General features: G+C 42.1%; 1 protein-coding gene across 1 annotated transcript in view; it reads right to left on the bottom strand.

Annotated features, from left to right (window-relative positions):
* Positions 1 to 22222, bottom strand: part of nexmifb (neurite extension and migration factor b) — a 40291-nt gene that overhangs the window by 8583 nt on the left and 9486 nt on the right. Inside the window, exon 2 of the mRNA XM_027031569.3 lies at positions 2524 to 2648. Coding sequence (XP_026887370.3) covers positions 2524 to 2599 — 76 coding nt within the window. The 5' untranslated portion in view covers positions 2600 to 2648. The remainder of the gene's footprint in view (positions 1 to 2523; positions 2649 to 22222) is intronic.

Here is a 22222-nt window from a genome sequence, read left to right as displayed (position 1 = left end):
ATGACAACACCATATCCCTCCAAGCCAAAACACTAACCCGAACATGAACAATCATACACATGCGCACATATACCCTTAACTATCACACAAAAAAAATATTTACACCACTCTGGTATGACAATTACCACTTCGCCAGGTGTGAAAGTTCTAGAAAGATAGAAATAAAAATAATCTTGTGCGGTCTTATAGAAAAAGTCAAGAACTACACAAATTCATGAAGAAATACCTTATTTATAGAAAGGCGCTCATAGCTATGAATGTGCCACGTTGATGCTGAATGATCTATGGCACGAAAGTGCTACTGCCTCTGGGGCATTGTAGTAGAAGAGTAGAAGCTGTCCCTTTTTATACTTCTATGTATTCTGTGTTCTTTATTTATCTACTGGCCACTCTGGCATACTGATCATGGATGAGGTCCCCTTTGTCTATACAAAACAACCTATTCAGGATATCAAAGGCAAAAAAAACATACTCTATGAATCTAGTAAATATATCCCACTTTATTCAATTATTTGATCCTATAACCATGGTCAAGGGGAAAATGTGTTCTGCTATTCCAGATCTGTGGATTACAAAAGAGAATTCAGGACATTTATTTAGTTACAATCCACTATCTAATGTAAGAGTTTTAGTGATTATGTCTTGGAATAGACTTTGCATGTTAGTCCAGAACCTTCAGCTGTTCCAACAAAAAATTGCTGCTTTTTCTGCCAAGCTGTGGAGCAGAATATCACAGGGAGCTGACAGAAGCTGACTAATTGGTTCTGACATCGGAGGGTGAGAGGGAAGTAACGTCACATTTTCACTTGCTATCAAGTATCAGAAATATTCAACATAAATGTACAGTTTGAGATAATTGTTCATTTATGTTATGCATAACAAAGTGCTGCATGCCTTCTTTATTCCTTTTTACCACAGTATTTCAGTATTATATGGACACTCACAAATGAGCATATGGGGGTGATATTGACTTTGGCAAAAGGCAGTGCTGTCCTGAACCTAACCACTGCCAAGATTTACTATGTTACACATAGCACCAGAACCATGTAAGACATAAGAAGAATCACAAAGAATTTACCTCATATTTTCTTCACACATAGCCTTGAGCCACAACCAACATATTATGTATGGCATACATGGAGAAATGAAGACCTGAATATGATTATATCTGCTAATGAGTAACTTTTGTTATCTGATTGAATCTGATCAATGATGCTCTCTAAAGCCATGTGAAGAATTAATAAATAGATAAACAGATAAATAAAACAAACAGTGATGGTTAAGTAAAGTGATTTGGATCCAAGCTGGCATTTCCAGTTTCCAGCTTATGATTTCTCATATTTGTTGTCCCACTCTAGTTCTAGTCTCTACCAGCTCTGTGAGTATATGACCACAAACCCGCCTGTTTTAAAATGATGGAATGGCAATCCTGCCTCGCATGTTTTGTTTTAGAGAAGCAAATTTCCCCTTTGTTGATGTGAAATGGAACAAAAAGCTATGGGTTGGTCTTTTTTTACAAGCTTTTTAAACCTCATAATGTGTGTGTTTGATAATCCTTCCCCACCTTCATATATTGCTGTCTCAAAATGTTTGAAATTGGGAACAAGTGAGAAGTTTGCACCAGTGAGTACATATGCTAGATGTCTCCAACCAATACAAGTAAATATCACATGGTATTAGGCTGGCAATTGACCAATAGCTTCAACACAGAAGTGAAGATTTCAAGATATTACCAAGATACAGTATACTAAAGCCATTTTTGTTTGTGACATTTCCATTGTCCCCTCCCATCTTTCATCTGATGCTACCACACAGAGGCACCTAGATTCCAAAGGTGTGGGGGAAACCATTGTGAGAGAGCGAATGGTAGCCAGGAATTTGTTATAGCAGCTGGCAGTCTGGTCCTTAATGGTCTCTGGCATTTGTGAATGGTGTAGAAACATCAATTTATCCACACCGGATGTTGGTAATTAGAGACGAGTAACTGTGGGATGATTCATTCCCACCCCCTGCCCAACTGCCCCACTCATGGAAAAAGGCTATAATTTGCAAGATCAGCAATGTTTGTCATTCATTGAGATCAAGGCCGATCTCTGATGCTTATCTCTGTGATCAAGAAAATGCTGTCTGTCCAGCTCCAGGCTCCAAATCCCTCAGCTGGACCTGAGTAAAGCGACCAGTCATGATAAACTGGAGGTACAGCACAGTACAGCTACGTGCACCGGAGCCTTCCTACACCAACACCACCAGCTACGTGAATGAAGATTAATGCACAATGTGTTTAATCCAGGTGGAACAGAGTAGAATTTCATGGCTTCATGGCATCCACACTAACTCAAGGTGCAGCCTTTCTTTCTTCCTGGTTTATGAAACGAATGATAATCACAATCACCTCGAAAGAACACAGAGTGTAGGCTTTATCTTTTGGATAATTAATGGTGGACTGTTAAACTGTAATAGAATTGGAAGAAAAACCAAGAGCAGTACAAATTGTTCTATTTACTGAAGGCTTTATTGCCTTACCGGTCTGGTCCAATGCACTGGTCTGTGCTGAATTCAAAGCCTGCACAATGAGACTGGTCTCCTTTGGGACATCCATCAATTAGAGAAGGCGTTACTCCTCGTGTGCATCACCTCCACTGTCCCACCTAAAGACAGAACCAAACAGGCAAAGCCCTTGACATATTACCCCAATAAAAATGTTGGTAGAAATGTTCCATTGGTTAACTATGACTTACAAATTTATGTCAGCTTGCAGATGCTTCTTAACTCACAAGCCTCTCATTTACAATGCCTTTCATGGACAGTGTTTTAAATGAGACTCCACTCTGTCAAGGACCTGAGTTACTCACGGTATGAACTTTAAATCTACGAGCACTAACTTTGTAAAGATTCATGGTTACCATCACCAAGGCAACGCAATGCAATACTTTCCTTTTTTAATCTCAATTTCACATTGACATTATAGTTGTTAACCCCTGGAGCACTTCTATGTATATATAGCTTTCAATTTATTTGTGAAGTTTCTTTACAGTTAAAGTGATCTGCTCTTCACTAACCGGCTAAGTTATAACAAACCAGCTGCTGAAGTGAAAGTACGTGAGCTACAGAGCTGGACTCTGAATATGAGGGTAAAGAAGCTGGAGTAAAATTTAAGGTTTTACCTAAAACCTCTCTCAATTTGTTGTTCTTCCACCACAGTGACAGGAAAAATGAGAGAGAGGCAGATAGAGAGGAAGAGGTCACATCATGTCTAATGAGCAACAGGAGGAGAAAAAAGCAAAAAAAAAAAAAAAAAGCCAGACAAATTTTCTTCAAAGAAAAGATGAAGCTGAGCAGAAGTTTATGTGCGAGGAAGTCACCCATGAGGCTGAATTAATACAGTTTGGGTGGTGCATTGCGGATACTGCCAGTGAAGCATGCTTGCGGCAGCAGAGAGGGAAAGAGAGCCTCTGTAGTCGAGCAGTCATGAACATGTTGGATTAAATGTCAGTTGAGGGATACTGATTGCATATAACAGCATCCCTCTGGCTTAAGTATTCGGCTGGAGAACAAACCAACATCCAACAATGTTCCCCACATGTGCAGCCATGTTAACTCACTCCATGCCATTCTACTCTACTGTATTTATTTACCCTTTGTTGAACAAGGATCATTATTTACAAACATAAGTTTTATCTTAAAAATTTGGTAAAATAAAAAAACCTACTATGGCTTCAGCCTTTAATGCATCTGATTTGCTACTTCAACAGCAATTCCAAAAACCTATGAAAAAAACATCTAAAAATGATTTTTAAGCACATATCAAAATATATTTAGAAAGAAATAAGGTTCAAGAGTAAATCAAGACTGCATAGAAACATTTATGTTTTGACAAAATTGAATGGCTGCAGCATTCGAAAAATCAATCTTCAGCTTCAAGGTAGAACAAGAGATGGAGCCTGGCATGGGTGCCCAGCTCCTCTGAAGCTGATTGGGCCAGTGAGTAATTACCACATGGTGCGTAGAAAGCCTCACCCCTCGGGTGTGCAGAGTCAGCGATGCAGCTGCCCAATCTGGCTGGTGCATGCTAACGCTTCCAGAGAGGTAAACGGCATAAGGAAGCAAGGCCATGCGTGCAGCAGATAAGAGCAATACCACCGAGTTGCTGTGTGACAGCACAACGTAGTGAGAGCACAGACAACCCCGGGAATCACAGAGCTGCTTTGTGGCTTTTTTCTAGTACATCAACAGATATATTTGCTATGGTATGCAGTAAAAAGAGAAAGTGTTCCATAATACTGAAATCTTTTCCCACAATGTTCTCCAGCTGATTTTTAGGAACTGAGATGAATGAAATCCTACAAAGTGCAATTATACCACCCCAAAATTTCCTGTGCACACAGTGAACCTATAAACAAAGTCTGATGTTAAATACTGTAAAAATCACAGGTGATTAATTAAACAGATGTAAGTGAAAGTAAGGGTATCTAACAGCACAAGAGAAAAGAGACAATACTGTAAACACAAGGCTAGCGGCCCTATAAGGGAAGAGTGATTCATTGGAGTGGGCCCTGGACTCTCATTCTATGAGGCCTACCATTTAGACATACGCATGCATGCATCATTCTCGGGCCCTCCACATCCATGGTCACAATTACCATGCCGGACCCTCGTTCATTCATACCGCCGACATGAGTGACCAATGACGTTTGACTTGAGTCACCATGCCAGCATTCACACGTGCCTCTACAGTCGTAGTTGTGGAGCTGTAGTAGGAGATTAATAAAAGAGGATAAAAAAAGATAAAGAAATGGCTGCTAATGTAAGATATTAACCAAGCATGTGCGAGTGGAAGCACAATAGAGGCATTCCTCTCGAAAATAGTGGGTAAAACAGGCGTGATATAGAACAATGAAACAGATGATACTAGGTATTATCTAAATATGCAGCAATATGGGTAAGCTTAGAAGTATGTTCTCATTTTCAGAATAGGCTGAATTTCTTTCCTGTTTTGACCTATGATACATAGATTGCGCATGCTGAAATAGAACATTGCTCTGTGTATCCTTTAATGAGCCTGCAGTGAATTCTTAGCCTGCAGTGAATGTTTTCTAGATGATTAATTACTGGTTGATAGGCTTCATCACATGATAAGACAATAGGATGGTTGTTGGAGGAACCACATAGAAATGCTTCAGGTCTCATTTCTGGCCCAAATCTGAAGAAATGGAGCAGAAACCAAGTAGTTAAATTCTATGCCTTATTCCAGTAAAAAAGAGATGGCTTAAGATGTAAGTCATATATATGTTGTGTGTGTGGGGGGGGGATCGGGCAGTGAGTCGGTAATTTCACATTTTCAGGTACCTCCTAGGGGAAGGAGAATGAGGTGTCAGTTTGCACCCTTGCCATTGCCTGGGGTTAATCTCCTTATTGTATTGGGTCAGTGGATGTGGACCTTAGAATCTACAGCTTTAGAACTATAGCTTCCCTTCCACAATTCATTACATGCGCCAAGGAAATGAATTTGTTAATCCATTGATAGCAGCAGCTAATGCAGTCATGTCCCTAACTTATCTATAATACCTGTTTTAATTATAGCCATTTCAACATTCCATATCTAGATACATTTTCTTCTGCTTTAGTTAATACAATTACAACTATTTATAGCAATATACAATATTTTTATATATAAAATTTTAGAGCTTTCATAAATCATTAATGGATGTCAGGATACACCATGTCAGGATGTCACTTTGCTTTGATGGGTTAGAGTGATTTCTTAACACTTTGAATTGAAGCTATCCTTAAGAAATAGTAGTCAAATAATAATAAAAAAGAACAATAGGATCATCAAGCATGCCATACAATTATGCCAGATTCAGTGTGTTTCCTAAATCAGAAGTAGCCTGAATTTGTAAGATGGACAAAAGAAGCTTTCAGTAATTGTAGGCCATTTGACCTTGTCACTTCAGAAGAAGCAAATAAATATATACTAACACTTTTTTAAGTTCAACGAAAAATCTGAGAGTTGTATTTTTTAACTAAAAATGGTGATTAAAAGCTGGAGAAACAGTATATACTTAATGAGCATCATTAAACAACTCTTCCCCAAACCTCAGTTGATACACTACCCTTCTATTTCTTCTGCTTTTCCCTTGTATATCACAAACACTGCCTAAAAGGCTCCACTCACAGCACTCCTGTATGGAGTAAGCCTACAGCCCACAGCACTCATGTATAGAGTAGGCCTACAGCAAACTGTCATTTTCTGTTTTTTCTTTTGTGGTTTGTTTTGTTTTTTGTTTGTTTGTTTGTTTTATTTGAAATGTCACGATATGTGCTAATGCTGCCTTTAATGGAGTAGCCAGCATCTAATTAGGCATATACCCTCTTGTCTATCTGCTCTGGTGTCGTTTACTTGTATTCACCACCTACTTGTCTCCTCGTTCTCTCTTTATATTTAGGTCTTATATTTCTGGCCATTAGACTACAGTAAGATGCTATCCAAAACCCCATACTAAAATTCTTATGAATTCTACAAACCTTTTCTATCCTCATCCTTTTTCTTTTGCAGTCTGCTTCCTTGCCAAGTCTATGATTTAAGGTATGGTCTCATCTGTTCCCCTTCTTCCTGACACTTTTTAAGCTTAAGCATTGAATAATACCCTGACATCATGAATTTATTATAGAGAACCCACAGTAAGTTCAGTACTCCTCCCATATGTGTTATATGTGACAAAGGCCACAACTGCTCATATTTTCCATTGTGTTGGAGTGCCTATAGAAATGGGCATGCTATTTACAATGTAGCTTCCATCTCACATGCTAATTAATTACTAAAAAAAATTAAAATCAGTTAATCTGTAAAAAAAAAAAAAAACAAATGCAAAATAATGTCTACAGCAACTGCCTTGCAATTTATAAAACTTAGATTTGCATTTAGAAAAAGATGATAATATTTTTGTACTTGTCTGCCATTGCTAATTTGAGTGATGCAGTTCAGTTTTATGGCAAGTTACGCAGAAGAGTTAATAATCTACATTGTACACAGGATGCACAGGCTTTGGGAAAATGCTAGCTGCAGACAGACGGCAACGGCACCCACTGACGCAATTTCACCCAGCTGGACGCTTTTCCTTGGAAATAGCTTTGCTGCTAGTGGATACAGTGTGCCATCACACAACATACAAAACGGTATTACAGGGCACCCTTGCTCTGTTGATTCTAAATACACTGTGATGGATCAGACCATCACATAACTAATGCAGGAAACCTGTTTGTATTTCCTGTTAATGGGAATATTTCACATAAACACTTTTTGTGTGCATGTAGCCCATTAGTAAATTGTTTAGCTATAGCAAGACAGGCCTTAGGGTTAGCAAGAATGAGCTGCATCATGTAGACAATGGCATTGAAGCTATGTAATCTTAACTGTTGGCCAAAGGCCCTAATAGTCACAACGTATATTTGAGAATATATTTGCTTTCATCATGTCACTACCATTTGCACAACTGCCAGGGGTGTTCAGTAAAAGCGTTGAAGGTTTTCAGCCCTCTGTAGCCTACTAAGGTTCAATATTGGTTTTCAAACACAGGAATTTGGGCTAGTTTGTCACATATTTTAAGCTTTGTGATGGTCTGCACATTTGAACCTACCATTTGTTTTTGCAAATATTGCAATTTCTTGCATAAAGCGAGTTGGTCAAAACAGTAAAACAGTATTGGGCCTGGTGTGGTCACTAGCTAATTCTAAACATGTCTGGCAGCCTTCTATAGACAGTGTCCATAACATGTTTCTTCCCCAAAAAAAAGAAAGAAAGAAAAAAAGTGTTATATTCAAAAACTACCCCAAAGGGAAACCAACGGACTACTTCTGAGCTGTAATATCCTGCAGACGGCGCATTGATTCTGCCATCGATTCTGCAGTTTTGGGCTGTGAAATCTTGCGTGCTGCACACTTGTCTGCAAGTCCAAGCCAAAGGGACAGGGAAGAGTTGAGTTTCACCATCTGTTCTTATCTGCCTCTCATTATCTCACTGTTGACATTCGCTTGTTAGTTGATGGGTGGCTTGGAGAGCCCTCCTCACAGCTCTACTATTGTACCTCTCTATGTGCTGTAACGTGGATCTGAGAAAAAGGCAACAGTATGCAGCCTGCCTGAGTAAACTGCACTGTTGTTCGCTCTGCCAAAGGTCAAGAAAGAAAAGTACTGGAAAAATGATTTGCTTAAGGGACAACGCAGGTGTCACCCTTGTCACAAAGCCACTTCCTCTGATTCTGAGTACGAAAGGAAGAGCCTGCAGTTTAATAATTTTGGCCCTACTCCAAATGTTTAAATAATCCTGTATCAAAAGAATAGACAGCAATACATAAATGCATTGTCAAGAAAGATAACAATGGCTGTTGTGTGCATGCCGGGTTCCTATTACTCCCTCCTAATTCCACAGTCTCTCCCTGATGAGTTGACTCTCTGTGTTTCGCCATTTCAACAAAGCCTTCACCTTTGACAGCCGACAATATTGATAAAACGATGTTGTGAGGGAGGGTTTTGACAAGCCATGGAACGGAAGAAGAAAAGAGACCGAGAAGCAGTGGCAGGCGCTAACAATAGCTTTCAGAATCGAGCCGCTCCTTCTCTATGCAGAGGCAGCAGCGCGACAAATAACCGCCCTCCGAGCATGTGAGATGGTCAAAACAGAACTGCTGCCTCTACAGAGAAGATCATACAACCTTATTTGGTTCTAAATTTAACAAACCTTGGGGAACTTTGCCCTATCACTTCTCCCTTTTATTATCTGATTGTACCTCTCAGCTCTGGAAGTCAGCCCCACTTGAATCACTGCGATCGCACCCTTTAAAGTGAGCAACTACTTCGGGGTGAATTGGCACCTTGGGGCCTTGCTGGTGTTGAGCTGATCAGGGGCGATTCTGGGCTACTAGCCATCTTCCTACCTGTCTCACTGGCAGAGGAGATCTAGTGAGGTGTTAAAAGTTGATTAGGTGTCTAAAGGTCACATATCCAAGGCCGTGTCAGTATCCCAGAGGGCCACAGTCTCACAGTTAATGAGCCAAAGCCTGCTGCATTCAGCTAATAGAGCCGCTGCTGGTCATGAGAGTCTGGACAGGGGGCACAGTACCGGTGGATACACTGATTGATGAAACATTGCAGCCAGAAAAAAAAGACAGAAAAACAACCAGCACATATGCTCATCTTGATCAAAAAGTCGGAAAACACGTTGGCCATGGTGGTAATCACAACCATATGCATCATGCGCATTAAACGGGAGGCATAAGAAAGGTCATCCATCTGAGATGTAATTATCATACTGGCAGGCTTGGGTATCTACAGGCTTGGTTATCTGCACACAGTTCTGTTTGCTTGCCTGAATCTAAATCATGAGCGCAGGGGCAGGGGGCGGTAATAATGCAGTGATCGTTCCTAATACAAGGGACATTATGTCCTGGAGGTTTTTGCAGTGAACTCAGGCATTCAGTCAATGTCCTTTTCTACTCAGGCACTATTGGACTGACACATTATTGCTGAACGTGATCGATATTTTTTATTACAGCCGCTTTGTTCAGCCTTTCACACGTGGGCTGCAAACTAATTGACATTTATGCAATTCGAGAAGAAACTTCCTTTTCCTTGAATGTTTCAGTGGGTGTGTTTCTCAGTTTGAGCAGGTAACAGGACATGTCATGATTGACTACATTAACATCTGTCATTTAAGACTCATGTTCAAATAAGACACATGCAGTCTTTGTTTTGGTTGCAGCACTGGGTCTAAAGAGAAGAGTGGCGAACAGCAATCTACAGAGAGGCAGTCAAATCTGATATTTTCATTATACCCATAAGTAATCTTTTATTTGGGATATTACATGGCATTAAAATAAAGTGACACTGGAAACAACACTAAACCTCATCTCGGCATTCGATAGAGCCTGCTATCTAGGCACAGCCAAAGTCTATCCAGGTGAAAACCAGACTGCGGGCAAGCTGGCCATGAAGATGTAGAAAAAGCATCAGGCAGGTGTGAAAATAACCCTAACCATGACAGCAGTGTTGCACCAGTCAGTCACACTTAATTTGCTGCAGCGCCTGAATATCTCCGCAGAGGTGAAAAATAATATGCACCCTTGCATTGACGAGGGCAGCAAGGGGGAATCACACTCAATTTTGAGTCGACTTCCACTAGAATCAATGTAAAACTTGATGCTCCTGGTTCTCCCAAGGGAGCCAGCTTGGGTTGAATGTAGCTGGATGCTCTTGCGCTGTGTGTCAGGCACGACACTGATGAAATCTGCTTGGAAGCATCTTGTCTATCTTTGGGTGAAAGGCTTGCCATGCTGTTCAGGCCCATTGACAAGCATGGCTCAGCAGCTAGCCCCCGAGTCTATTCCATCACCTACTCTCCCGGGAGAGAGGCTGTTCTTTTATTTATTGCAGCCATGACCCTTGAACAGACGAAGCCTTCACTGATTGAGAGTGTGTCTGTTAAACATCTGCTCAACTCTTACAGACAGTCGATTCTGACCACAATTAGCTATGTGACCTATGTTATCCTCACATAACACAATCTGAGTGGTTTAGATGCATTTTTAATTCTTCCATTCTATTATTTTATCATGAATAATAAAAGTTCAATTGCATTTTATTGTTTTTCATATAGTTTCATTGCTTTTATGTAGCTGGTGACATCACTTACTTCACTAAGTACACTTTGTTCAGCAGAGGTCTCTGTTCACATACATAAAAACCTTCTCAAAAACAGGTACAGAAAAAGTTATAAAAGACCAAAAGAATACTATAACCAAAGCATCTTTCAGAAAACATAAAGATTGCAAATAAAAAATGAGGTAGAGTACACACATTACCATTTAATTTCATCCATCTCCAATCTGTGTCATATTTCAGTCGCATCTCTGTATTGATTAACACACACATTAGAGTTGCTAATTAATGAAATAGCCATTCTAATAAATCCATCTGAAAACCCCACCTGGGCTTTACTCTGTGCCTGCCTATAGCTGCTGGAGTGAGCCAATTACGCAGAAATTTATTGGCCCCTGCTGCATCTAAAGTGTGATTGGAATAACAACGAATCTCCAAATGGCACATTTCAGCTCTTTCTCCACCGTGTGGCAAAGTGTACAGAATGCAGGCTTGGAAATTTTGGTGCAAGGAGGCTCCCTGGCAACGCCGCAGTTTAAGCCAGAACGTGTACATGTAGAAAGACAGACAGAGAAAAAGAAACAAAGGGAGAGAGAGAAAGAAAAGTGAGAGAAAGAAAGAGAGAATAGCTGAAAAAAGCATGAGAACAAAAAGAAGCATATATAGAGAGAGAGAACAGAGAGACACAGACACGGGAACTTAGAGAAAGAAAACAGAGGGAAAACAAGAGAGGGCGAGAGGAGGGGGGATATGAGTGACGTTCGAACTCATATCCCCACTCCTGGGAAATAACCTCTTAATCCAGCATGCACTATTACACTGACAGGCAACCAGCTTCCTCCAACGAGGATATGAAAGCTTTCTCTTGTGATTCAAATATCAAGGAAAGTAACGAAAACAGAGTGACGCAATAATCCAGGAGGGACAATTTACCTAGCATCCTCCTACCACACACACACACACACACACACACACACACACCCAGACACACACACACACACACACACACACCCAGACACACACACTCACTATCATCGCAGCTTATAGATCTCTTAAGTGAAAGTCATTGGCTCGCCTAAAGCCATGCTACATGACTGATTTTAAAGTAATGTAGCACAACAGGCTGGAGGAGCTCAGAAGATGTCTACTATGTAGACTCTCTCTATGATGTCTCTTTTTCTTTCTTTCTCTCTCTCTCCCTCTTTCTTTGTGTCTCCCTCTCTCTCTTTCTGACTGTATCTCCCTCTTGCTCTTCTACTGTGTGTACCTGCTACTGCTGACACAGCCCTCTCCACCTTTTGTTTCTCCACACTCCACTTCTTAACTGCCATTCCAGGTTTCTCTCATTATCTTTTGAACCAATGCAGTTTCTCATGAGACAGGGGTGGGGAGGGGCACCACTTGCATGTGGGTGGCTGTATTTCAGGAGAAGTCTCCTACAGGCCAGCAAACAATGGCTCGTTCGCAATGCAGTTAATGTGTGCCTAGTGAGGGAGACTAACCTTTGATAGTGTTGTTTATGAAATCAGCCGTACAGAATATTAGTTCCCAACTGTGCTCACTTGCAAACACTGAGCCGGCATTGATAACAAGGAGCCGAATCAACAAACGGCTCAAATCCTAAACTGTTGCAGCCTGTTGGTCAAGCTTCAAAATATTCAATTTCACCAGATATGTCTTTTGTTCCCACATTAAAGGGTGTCTTTTTAGACCTAAACCCAGCACATTATACTTTTGTGCCTTGTGTTTGGGGCCTGGAGTTAATTAACTGAACACTGCACTGGGGCAATAAAGGAAAATCAAAAGAAGACCCAGTCTCCCCGAGGCTCTGTCCAACATGCCAGACAACCCACCGGCAATGCCAGCTTTTCAGCCATGTCAGAGGGTGGTCATTTTTTCCCCATTTTTCCCCTCCATAACATGACTGTTAAACTGTTCCATGGCAAAAGGCGGTGGACTCACTGAAAAGCAGTGCCTGAGCTGGCCCTTGCACAGTTTGATATTATATTAGCATTACAAAGGTTTTCCCACCATCTGTGACACAGCTAGGGAAAAGGAGGTGGAGGAGGGTTCCACTACTTTTCATGGCCAGAAAATTGTTGTTTCTGTAGGAATTTGCAGTTAAGGTTGACAAGGCTGCGATGGGAGTCAAAAGAGCTGCAGTGTCTGTGTATTGCCCTGTTATCTTTTCTCAGCACAGGCAATGTTTACCGTACAAGAACGGGCTGCTGGTCATGTAGCAATTGTGCTGTTGGCCTTTGAATCCCAGGGTGCAGTGTGCAGGGGCAGACAACGATTCCAAGGCAGCCCAGAACAGAAGCCTCATCACACAGAGCTGCACGGAATCACACTGTTCATGATGGAAGTGGGGGGCTTGGGGGCTGGAGATATTCTTCTCACTTTCCATCGTGAGTGTATGCTTTCCTCCGTTGTAAAGTTGGGGAGGCGTGATACTTGGCACAAGTTTGCCAGGCAGAGCACACTTGGCACTAGACGTGGATCTCTTTCTACTATCGGCTGTTGTCACTAGCCCCTGGTCGTTTGCCAGTCGCCTACTTGGCAGAGCGTGCATCCCCGCAAAGTAGCTGGCAGGTCTGAGGAAGAGTTCTGATGAAGTGCGATAACGTGGCCCTCCCTTTCATTCGAGGACGTTGCGTGGACCATTTTGGACGTGCCGAGCAAAAAGGACAATGAGACACATTTGCACCGCAGATGGAAATGCAACCCCTTCCTTCAGGTTCACGCAGCGGTCTCAGTGTTGAAGCCTCTGTGTCAGCTGCAGAAGCCTAGTTCCCTTTCTGACCATTGAAGCAGGTGAAGGTTCAAGTGAGTCATTTGCTAGGAGGACAAGGAAGGCATTCATGCAGCAGTCTCACTTCCCTGGTATTTTATTTTATCAGTAAGAAATTAGCAGAAATTTTCAACTAAATTATGAATGCAGTATTACTCTCAAGGGAGGGGGTAGAATATACAGGAACAGCTGGCACACCCATCATATGGACAGATCTAGGGACTGTACATAGGAACAAAGATGCACACTGTGTTATGAACACACTCAGCCATCCGGCTCTGTTATCCCTAATGAATTCTTCTCCTGCTCCAGGACTTCCCTTTAGTGCTAGCAATCAGCATTTCACCCAGGATAAAAAAAAACAAAAAAACAATAACTGGTCTTTGAAGGGTCTTTAAAACCTTTTGACAGCAGGCAGTTCAGTTCAAATCACAGTAATATGATTGCCATTTAGTACACACTATCTTTGGTTGAACACAAGAGGATACAATGATATTGGCAGCAGAAAGTGTGAGAATGATATAGACCCTTGATAGTCACTGCAAGCTAGAGGCAATGAAATTTCTAGATGTATTTGTAAAAGCATTCTTTTAAGTAGTGAAATATGGGTGGGAGTGGCCATGGTTACCAGTAATACCCCCACAACACACACACACACACACACTCACATGGAGGAAAAAATAGACATAAGAATCAACCACTTCTTACAATAATAATGTTACATTTTATTACATTCATCCCAGTGTGAAATTAATTTTCACTATGAAACGTGATAAGTTCTGCATTATCAGAATTCTGCAAATTCTGTTATATTAATTAGTATATAGTGAAACAAATACACTGAGCCTATGCAATAAAATTGTATTAACCTACATTAAAAATGCATATAGTAGAAAAGCTCCTATTCCCAAGTGGCATGTGAGTTACTGCAGTAACAGTGGTCTGTTTACTCCTTTCACTGTCATAGCATGATTACGAATGTTGCAAAGTTCGCTTTGGAGTCAGAACGCTGGACGAGCCAATGCACCGAATGGGTCCATTCCTCTCATTAAATGCTTGCAACCAAATTATTAGACTCCACCACTGCTATTTTACTGCTAAAAATGATACCCATGCAAAAAAAAAACAAACAACAACAAAAAAAAAAAACAGCTCTCATTTGCAAGAACATTTTGTTTGAAACATGGGACCAGCATGCTGTGGCCTGCATGTGGGAACACCAGCCGGACACTTGGGTGAGAAGAGCCTGTGGAAGCAGAGCACCAGGCCTGGAGCTGGGCCTAAATGTGCTGACCTCCTGGTGCGTGGCAACCCATTCCACCACCTTTGGCCTCTGACCTTGCACGCATGCACTTGTTTTATGCAAGCAGCTTGTCTTCGGTGGTGAAACCACAGCAATTATTCAGCCCACCCCCAGGCCTGTGGTGTGTCTCACTGTCTCCTGCTACTCAACAGCCAATATCAAATATGGCAGCTTCAGACTAATTGTATTCCTCAGTGAATAGTTTTGGGATGCTTTCATTCTGCCTTTTTTAATGAAGAAAGAATTACTTCAAACTGCTTAAAAGTGGATGGTAAGGCTGGTGCAAATGTTAGCTTGAATTTGAAGCACTGCAGCAGTTTTCCAGCACTGCAGCATCACAACAGTGTATGCAATCAATATACTGATATCTATGCCCTGACTGTACACACACTTTAGTAACCAAGTGGGTATTTCTCAGTGTGACAGAACTGGCTTCCCTGAAAGCTTAAAACAAGAGTCCTGGATGAAACAGCAGTAGCCTAGCTCTTATTGTATGATTTCCAGAAACCTATTATTGTATGATTTCCAGAAACCCAGAAACCTGCCCTGGAGCTCCCAGCACATCTGACCCAGGAACTGCTGAGGTCATCCACAGTTCAGTCAGAATCATCTAGCTTGATTTTTAATGCAAATTTGACAAAAAGCAACAAGCAAGTAAGAAATGTTTGGGAAAATTACATTTTGGCTAGGGTGGTTAAAGCCTTTTGCTCAGAAGACTTAAAGAATGAAATCCAACCTGGACCCCTGCCCAGAAAGAATTCCTCATCCTGAACCTTATTATCTTACTCTCTAACATGTATCAAACCAAATACTGGACAGCTATGCCTCAGAGGGGAAGGAAAAGATATAAGCAACTTGAGTTCCACAAAACAAAATGCAGAAAACACCTCTCACTGTACCAACACCAAGAGACAAAGGAACAAGCCACCCTGCATGCCTGAATCACTAGGCTTTGCCAAAAGCATGGTGCATGGGTGAGTGAGCCCTGCACTGTGTGCAATCTGGTTAGCAGGTGCCACCCTCCTGCTGACCCAAAGCTGTGAAGCCACATTTTCCCGATAGCTGTAAAGTATTTCGGTTCATCCTCAGGGGAGGGGGAGGGATTCACCTTCCCTTTACAATCCATGCAGGAAATTATGCCAGCAGTTGAAGTGGGAGGCCACTTAAAATGATAACACTAATTTAAATGCCATTAAGGAACACCTCAGCATGTGCAATAGGGAAGAAAAATGATCAGCTGTAGTGTCCCAGAAGCATGTACACCTACATACCTAAATAACAGAGGTGGTACTGCGAGCAAACAGTATGCTTGTTAGGAATGTTTCTGGCACCTTGTAGTTTGCATTGTGACACTAAACTAGGAGTATACTATAGATGCCACTATGACTTGTTTGTTGTACATTATATTATTTAGCTTTGCTGTTTTTAGTGTTGAGTTGTTTCATTGTAGTGTGTACTGTAAGGGAAGGCTAGTTCATAGGAATGATGTAGTTATTTGGGTGCAGTTTTGTCAATGTTATCAAAGTTATGGTAAATAATTTATGGTAACTAAACTTCGCAAGTTTAAAATCCTTTATGGTTTTTTCCCTCAAAGGAAATTATAGGTAATTGTTTGAGGAAGTGCACTGTAGTTAAACAAAAGCAATAAATCAAATATACAGAGATAGTTAACAAGAACATGCAGCTGTATTGTGGTTTAGGTTGTAGTTTCGCCTGTGAACTTGTGGTGCGGCTTGTTGTAAAAAATCACAGTGAATCTCTGTGAACACTATAAGTTTTCCATCTCTTCAACATCAAGACCAGCAACCAGGACAATTCCATGTCTTGTTAAATGTAATTGAGACAAAATGACATTATTGTGTTTGCATTGTGCTCACAAAGTGTATGCACGAAGAGAGCAAGCAGCAATATGAGTGTGAATGAAGGAGAACGATGGAGATCCACAGCATTCTTATTTGCCTGCTGGCAGTTAGAGCTGAAGCAGCCCAGATTACAGCAGCCCCCTCCCTCCAACACACACACACACACACACACACACACACACACACACAATTAAGATATCTAGGCTCACACATTTTTGTCCCCATGAATTGTTTTCGCCTCTCGCAGAGCTTTGTTTCACCAGCTCTTATATTCTGCCTAGTCAGCATCCAACATTAACACCCCCAAACCATGCTTAGAGAGCTTCTCTGTAGTACTATTATGCTGACCACTGTTAAAATAAGATCTTAAACTCGAATGTAGCTGCTTTAAGGCAGAAATGGTCCAGTAAGGTCTTCTGTGGATGGCCCTCATCTGAGAGATTGAAACGACATGCCACCCATCGTTACACAGCGGTATCCTAAAACAGGCCACAGCCATGGATGGGTAGGTAACCAAGCATTTTTCAACATACAATGAGGATAACTTTCCCCTACACTACCACTGTTAACCCAAGTAGGCTTTTTTAAAACTTGTCAAATGGACAGGACAGTAAACTATTCAATGCTGTAGCAAATTAGCAGCAAATCAGGTTGAGAGATTAACTGAAGTTCATATGTTGAACAGGATCATGTGATTGGGTCTGCCAAAAAAGCGATGTTATCAGACATCTGCAGTCACGTACACATTATTCTTGCAGGTCGAATTCATGTCCAACCGTGGTTAAAGCAGCGAAGGCGCACTAGGGCTAAAGCAGACCTTGTAGTCTTTAACTCGCATTAAGGGCTCCAGTAGCCCCATCTAAAGGCCCTGAAAGCCACTTCCCTCACCGGTTGCCCATTGACCTTGTTGGCTGTCTCTAAATCATCACCCATTGGCCTGCTTTTTTCCGCTCACCACAGTCTCGCCTCCTCTATCCAGGCTGCTGGGACTTTGACTGACAGGTGCTAACGACCCTGTGCGTCACTGCAGCTATGTAATTCCCCACTTTGGGGAGAGCTTTTAGAGAAAAACACAGAGTAAGGAGAGCAGTGAGAACGAACACGCCCCTCAGAGCTGCTCCCTATTCAGCCACTCATCAGTAGAGCTCCGGGAGTGGTGGGGGGTTGGGATGTGCATCACGCACGTGCACACACACACACACACACACACACACACACACACACACATACACACACACACACACAGACATATACACTACCTGCTCCCATATGGCACACACATCTAACACCATCTGCAGCGAATTCGTTTGGTTTTCAATTATTGCTGCATTTTTAAGAGACATAAAACTGGGTGTCACATACCCATAGAGAAAGCGCTTGTCCCAATTACAAGGGGCCGCATTAAAATTTAATTACAAAGGAAACACGATAAGCTGCCACTTCAAACAATATGTGCAAACAAAAAGGGTAAAACCAAAAAGCAAGAGAAAGGCGTTCGTGTACTCCTAAACGAAGGTCTCTGTCAAATGGCTGGCAGGCACAGAAGTGTCGCAAGGCGTACGGTCAGCGCTTCACCCAGACTGGCTGAACGGCTGGCACGCTTGCCGCATGGGGAGGGGAAATGCCTAGCTAATTGTGATTCAGCCTCCTCTCTCTCCCCTGTGCTCTACACTCAAGCAGCTGCCTCCATTTATGCAGGGCACATTTCAAATGACAGGAGGGAGGGAGGGAGTAGGGTTCGCGGGGGGGGGGGGGGCTGACTAAGGTTGGACAACGATTACACTGTATTTCTTAAGAGCTGGGATGCTGGGCAGAAAAAAAAACAATTTCTGTGGTAGGGACAATGCTCGAGTTGGCCTGGCCTGGGGTGCTCTGGAGGACTCACGTGTGCACGTGTCTTTTGCAAGATTAGCGTGGGAAAGCAGCCCACTCCTCTGCATGCAAGCGAGCCTTGTTCGCCATGCAAACCCTTAAATGAAGGCATGCATGTGAAGGTGTCCCATGCACAGACGCCTCCTCATCTCTTTGCCACTGAGCAGGCACCAATGTGGTCAGTGGGGAAAAGTGTGAGTGGAGTGTGTCTGTGTGTGTGTGTGTGTGTGTGTGTGTGTGTGTGTGTGTGTGTGTGTGTGTGTGTGTGTGTGTGTGTGTGTGTGTGTGTGTGTGTGTGTTTCAGTCGCAGAGGAATCTCTTGGTACAGCCCTTGCTGGCCTGGCTGTGTACGTTGCAGAGAGGAATCAATTGGCCCCCTTTCCTCGTCTCCCCTCTCACCTCTCCTCTTGTTGCAGTGGCCTGTAGTGGCATGCACAGCTCTCATGTCTCAGATGGCATATGGTAGTCCATCAAATCAAACAGAACTGGTCGTCCAGCACGATCAACCGAGAGAGGCAACCGAGACCTTGGTACTGGATGGACCAACACCTGCAAACAACTCTGCAAACCACATTTTAGCCTTGCTTGCTACATCAAAGATTTGGAAGAACAGGCTGAGAAGCCTGTGAGTTTCAAATCTGGATTTTATGTGTCATTCTACCTTTGAACAATGCTCTTACAGATTTTAAAATATGGAGTGTAACCTAAAATAAGGTTGGCCAAAATGTCAACTTTTCTTGTAGTCCAACAGAATTTGAAATCTACTACAAATTAATCTGGTTAACACATCATAGAGAAATCCCCCAGCACTCTTAGATCTTTCTCTTTTTTTTCTATGTTCAGCATTCACTGCATTCAGTATTCACCAATGGAGTTGAGGAGTACACATCTCAAAACCAGCAGCCAATCATAATTGCATATCTCTAGCATCTCCCAGCACTGTGCTGGAGATTAACCAAATGTTGCTTCATCCATAGAGCTCTCTCTCTAATACAGCTCAAGCCCTCTGCTTTTAGGGCTCATCTATGGAATGTTCTAAAACTAATCATATGTAATATTATGTATATGCGAAATGACAGTAAATACTATGCACATTGGAATAGTGTACATGCACTGTGGCAAATTGTTCAGTCATGGCTGAGGTATTAAATGCGACTTTCTTTGTAATTGGCAGACAATTAAATAGTATTTGCAGTCTGACGTTGCAATAAAAAAAAAAAGTAATTAAGTTCTCACAACATTTTTTATTTTGTTCTAGATTCCAGAAATTCTTTGCTGTGCTGTGAAAACAACTCTTTCAGCTGGCTTCACACCAAGGACATCTCTCGATGATAGTACAACTTCACGGGTTCAGCCATTCTGTCTAACCTTAAGACCACAAACCGAGACTTGCTTACAGCTTTGCAACTGCACTGCCGGCTCTAGCCGTGCCTTTGATATGCTTTTGCCTTTGCACATCTACTGATGTGATTATTTTTGATCCATGACTCAAACAGCAAACCCACATAGTCTGATGTGTGCACAACAAACTGGCCCGTTCAATTCTGTAAAGGCTGGGTTTGCATCTTAATTGACTGTTCTTATTTTCCTTTAGCCAACAGGCCAAAGCGTCCTGTCTGTTAAGAACAGTTGTGTACTACACCAGTTTTTCCATAACACACACACACACACGCTTGTGTGTGTGTGTGTGGATAGATAGAGGTTGGGATGTCAGCACAACATCATATCAGCATAGACAGCAGATCATCACAGCTTTTGTGTCATGGCTGGAGAGTTTCCCATGTTATGATACCTCCAACTAATCCACTAATCCACAAATTACAAATAAAAGGAGACAGATATATCAAATTCTTCAGCACATGTAAAAATAACGTGCACATGCAATTCACTGTGGATTATTAGAACCCAAAAATACCTCAAACTCTCAGTTACTGTATTTGTACTTATCATAGTTATATTAAAGCTGCCAAATAAATTAGTAAAATAAGCAATAAATGTATTACTATGAATTTCTTGAACCTATTATCTCAGAAATATGTACCTAAGGAATCTTTCATTGCTTCATCATATTTCATTGTTACTGGTACACAGTAACACAACAATCATTCACTTCAAGAGTGAAACACAAAACACCACAATAAGACAGCTAAGTTAATGAGTCAGCAAGGACAACCAAGTTAATTAGTGCTGGAACATATTGCAGATCATTACTTTGAATATGGATCATTTTAATATTTCATGAAGTGACCAAGAAAACAGGGTGCTTTAGGCTAGGTAACGTATCTGCTGGGCCCTCCTTCAGGAGAACAAATGAGGCCAAAGCTTCAGCTCTTTCCCCTATCCTAATCAACTGTATTGATTGGTCTGTGTGTGAGCTTTCCAGAGGGCTTTGTGCAGCCCTAGACTGGCTCGTCTACTTTGGGGTATTAGGAAGGTTTTATTTGTGCCGCCTCTGGACAATACCACCTCTGAGTGAGGTGATTAAAAGTGGCTTCCTATTGAACCACTGTCCCCGCCCTCCACCGCCAGTGCCTCCCCATGAGTCGTACTGCTAGCTAAGCGGCCTGGAAGTAAGGGCTAACAGGTCCCAGTGCCCACTTTCATTGTCGCTCAGAAAGGGACATGCCATTTTAGGCTCTGCAATGGCCAATTAAACAAGTCTAATTCTGGGAAAGGGGGGGGGGGGGGACACTGTTTCATTAAGTGGATAAGGTTAATGAGTTATTTGTATGGTTGACGTCTTCTAGTAGTTTAAAAGGTTAGGTGCCTCTATCCTGATGCCCTTTGGAGTTATGGTGAAAACTCTTGCATTTACACGCTCTCCCAAGCAACCATAATGAGGGTCATGATGCTCTGTGTGTACTGCTGAAAGCTCACAGAACAAGAAGGCCAAAGAGAGCTGAACACAGAGCCTGCTCCCACCAGCCCACCTTCTCTCTTCACAAGAGGGCTTTTACTGAGATTTTATAGCCATTCCGCACTCAACACAAGGTTACCAAGCTACTTCCTCTTAAAGGAACCCATAGGTACAGCTTCTTGTCAATTTCACTTCACAATATACGGGGAACGCCCAAGAGACACATTAAATGGACATTCCATAACTTTTTAGCACAGGGTTTTCAATTTGTTTGACCTCATGCCAAACATATAGCTTTATAGGATTGGGCTGTGCTACATTGATACAGCAAATGCTAGCAAAAGCATCTCCACAAATGGCCTTGCTCATTCATGCCACCATCCCTATGCAACCCGCATGTTGACTGAGACTGATTCAAGCAGCCAGGAGAAAGACAACAGGCAGCTACAAGAGCCGATCATTTTGTCAGGACTGTCATATGAATGGGTGACAGGTGCTTCTTAAGTGCAAGTATTGGATAAACACAAACAAATGAGGCAGCTTCGCAGTGACTCAGTGTCCTAATGAACCAGTGTATTGACTCACTGAATTCGTTCTCTGTCTGCAATGTCTGCGAGGATCCCAGCTGCCACTCTGAATACCAATTACCACACACTTATGGACCAGCGGATAGCTGGGGGGTGGGTTGAGGAGTGGGTAGGGGGTTGCGAAGTAGGTGGGGTTAGTGGTGGTCATAATACTGCTGTCTGTTTGTGCTGGCAACTGGGAGTACCATACGCGTCATGAGAAAGTGCTTCTTCACAGAATCATAGGATCAGCTCCAAAGGACCCCACAAACATTGAAGATGAATCCTCTGGAAGGTCCAAGTAATGTTTGCCATTTG

Source organism: Electrophorus electricus, chromosome 16 (assembly GCF_041902795.1).
Source record: "Electrophorus electricus isolate QZ-2024a chromosome 16, ASM4190279v1, whole genome shotgun sequence".
Lineage (NCBI taxonomy): Eukaryota > Metazoa > Chordata > Actinopteri > Gymnotiformes > Gymnotidae > Electrophorus > Electrophorus electricus.
Note: the sequence above shows the minus strand (reverse complement) of the source record. Positions and strands in the feature narration are given on the sequence as shown.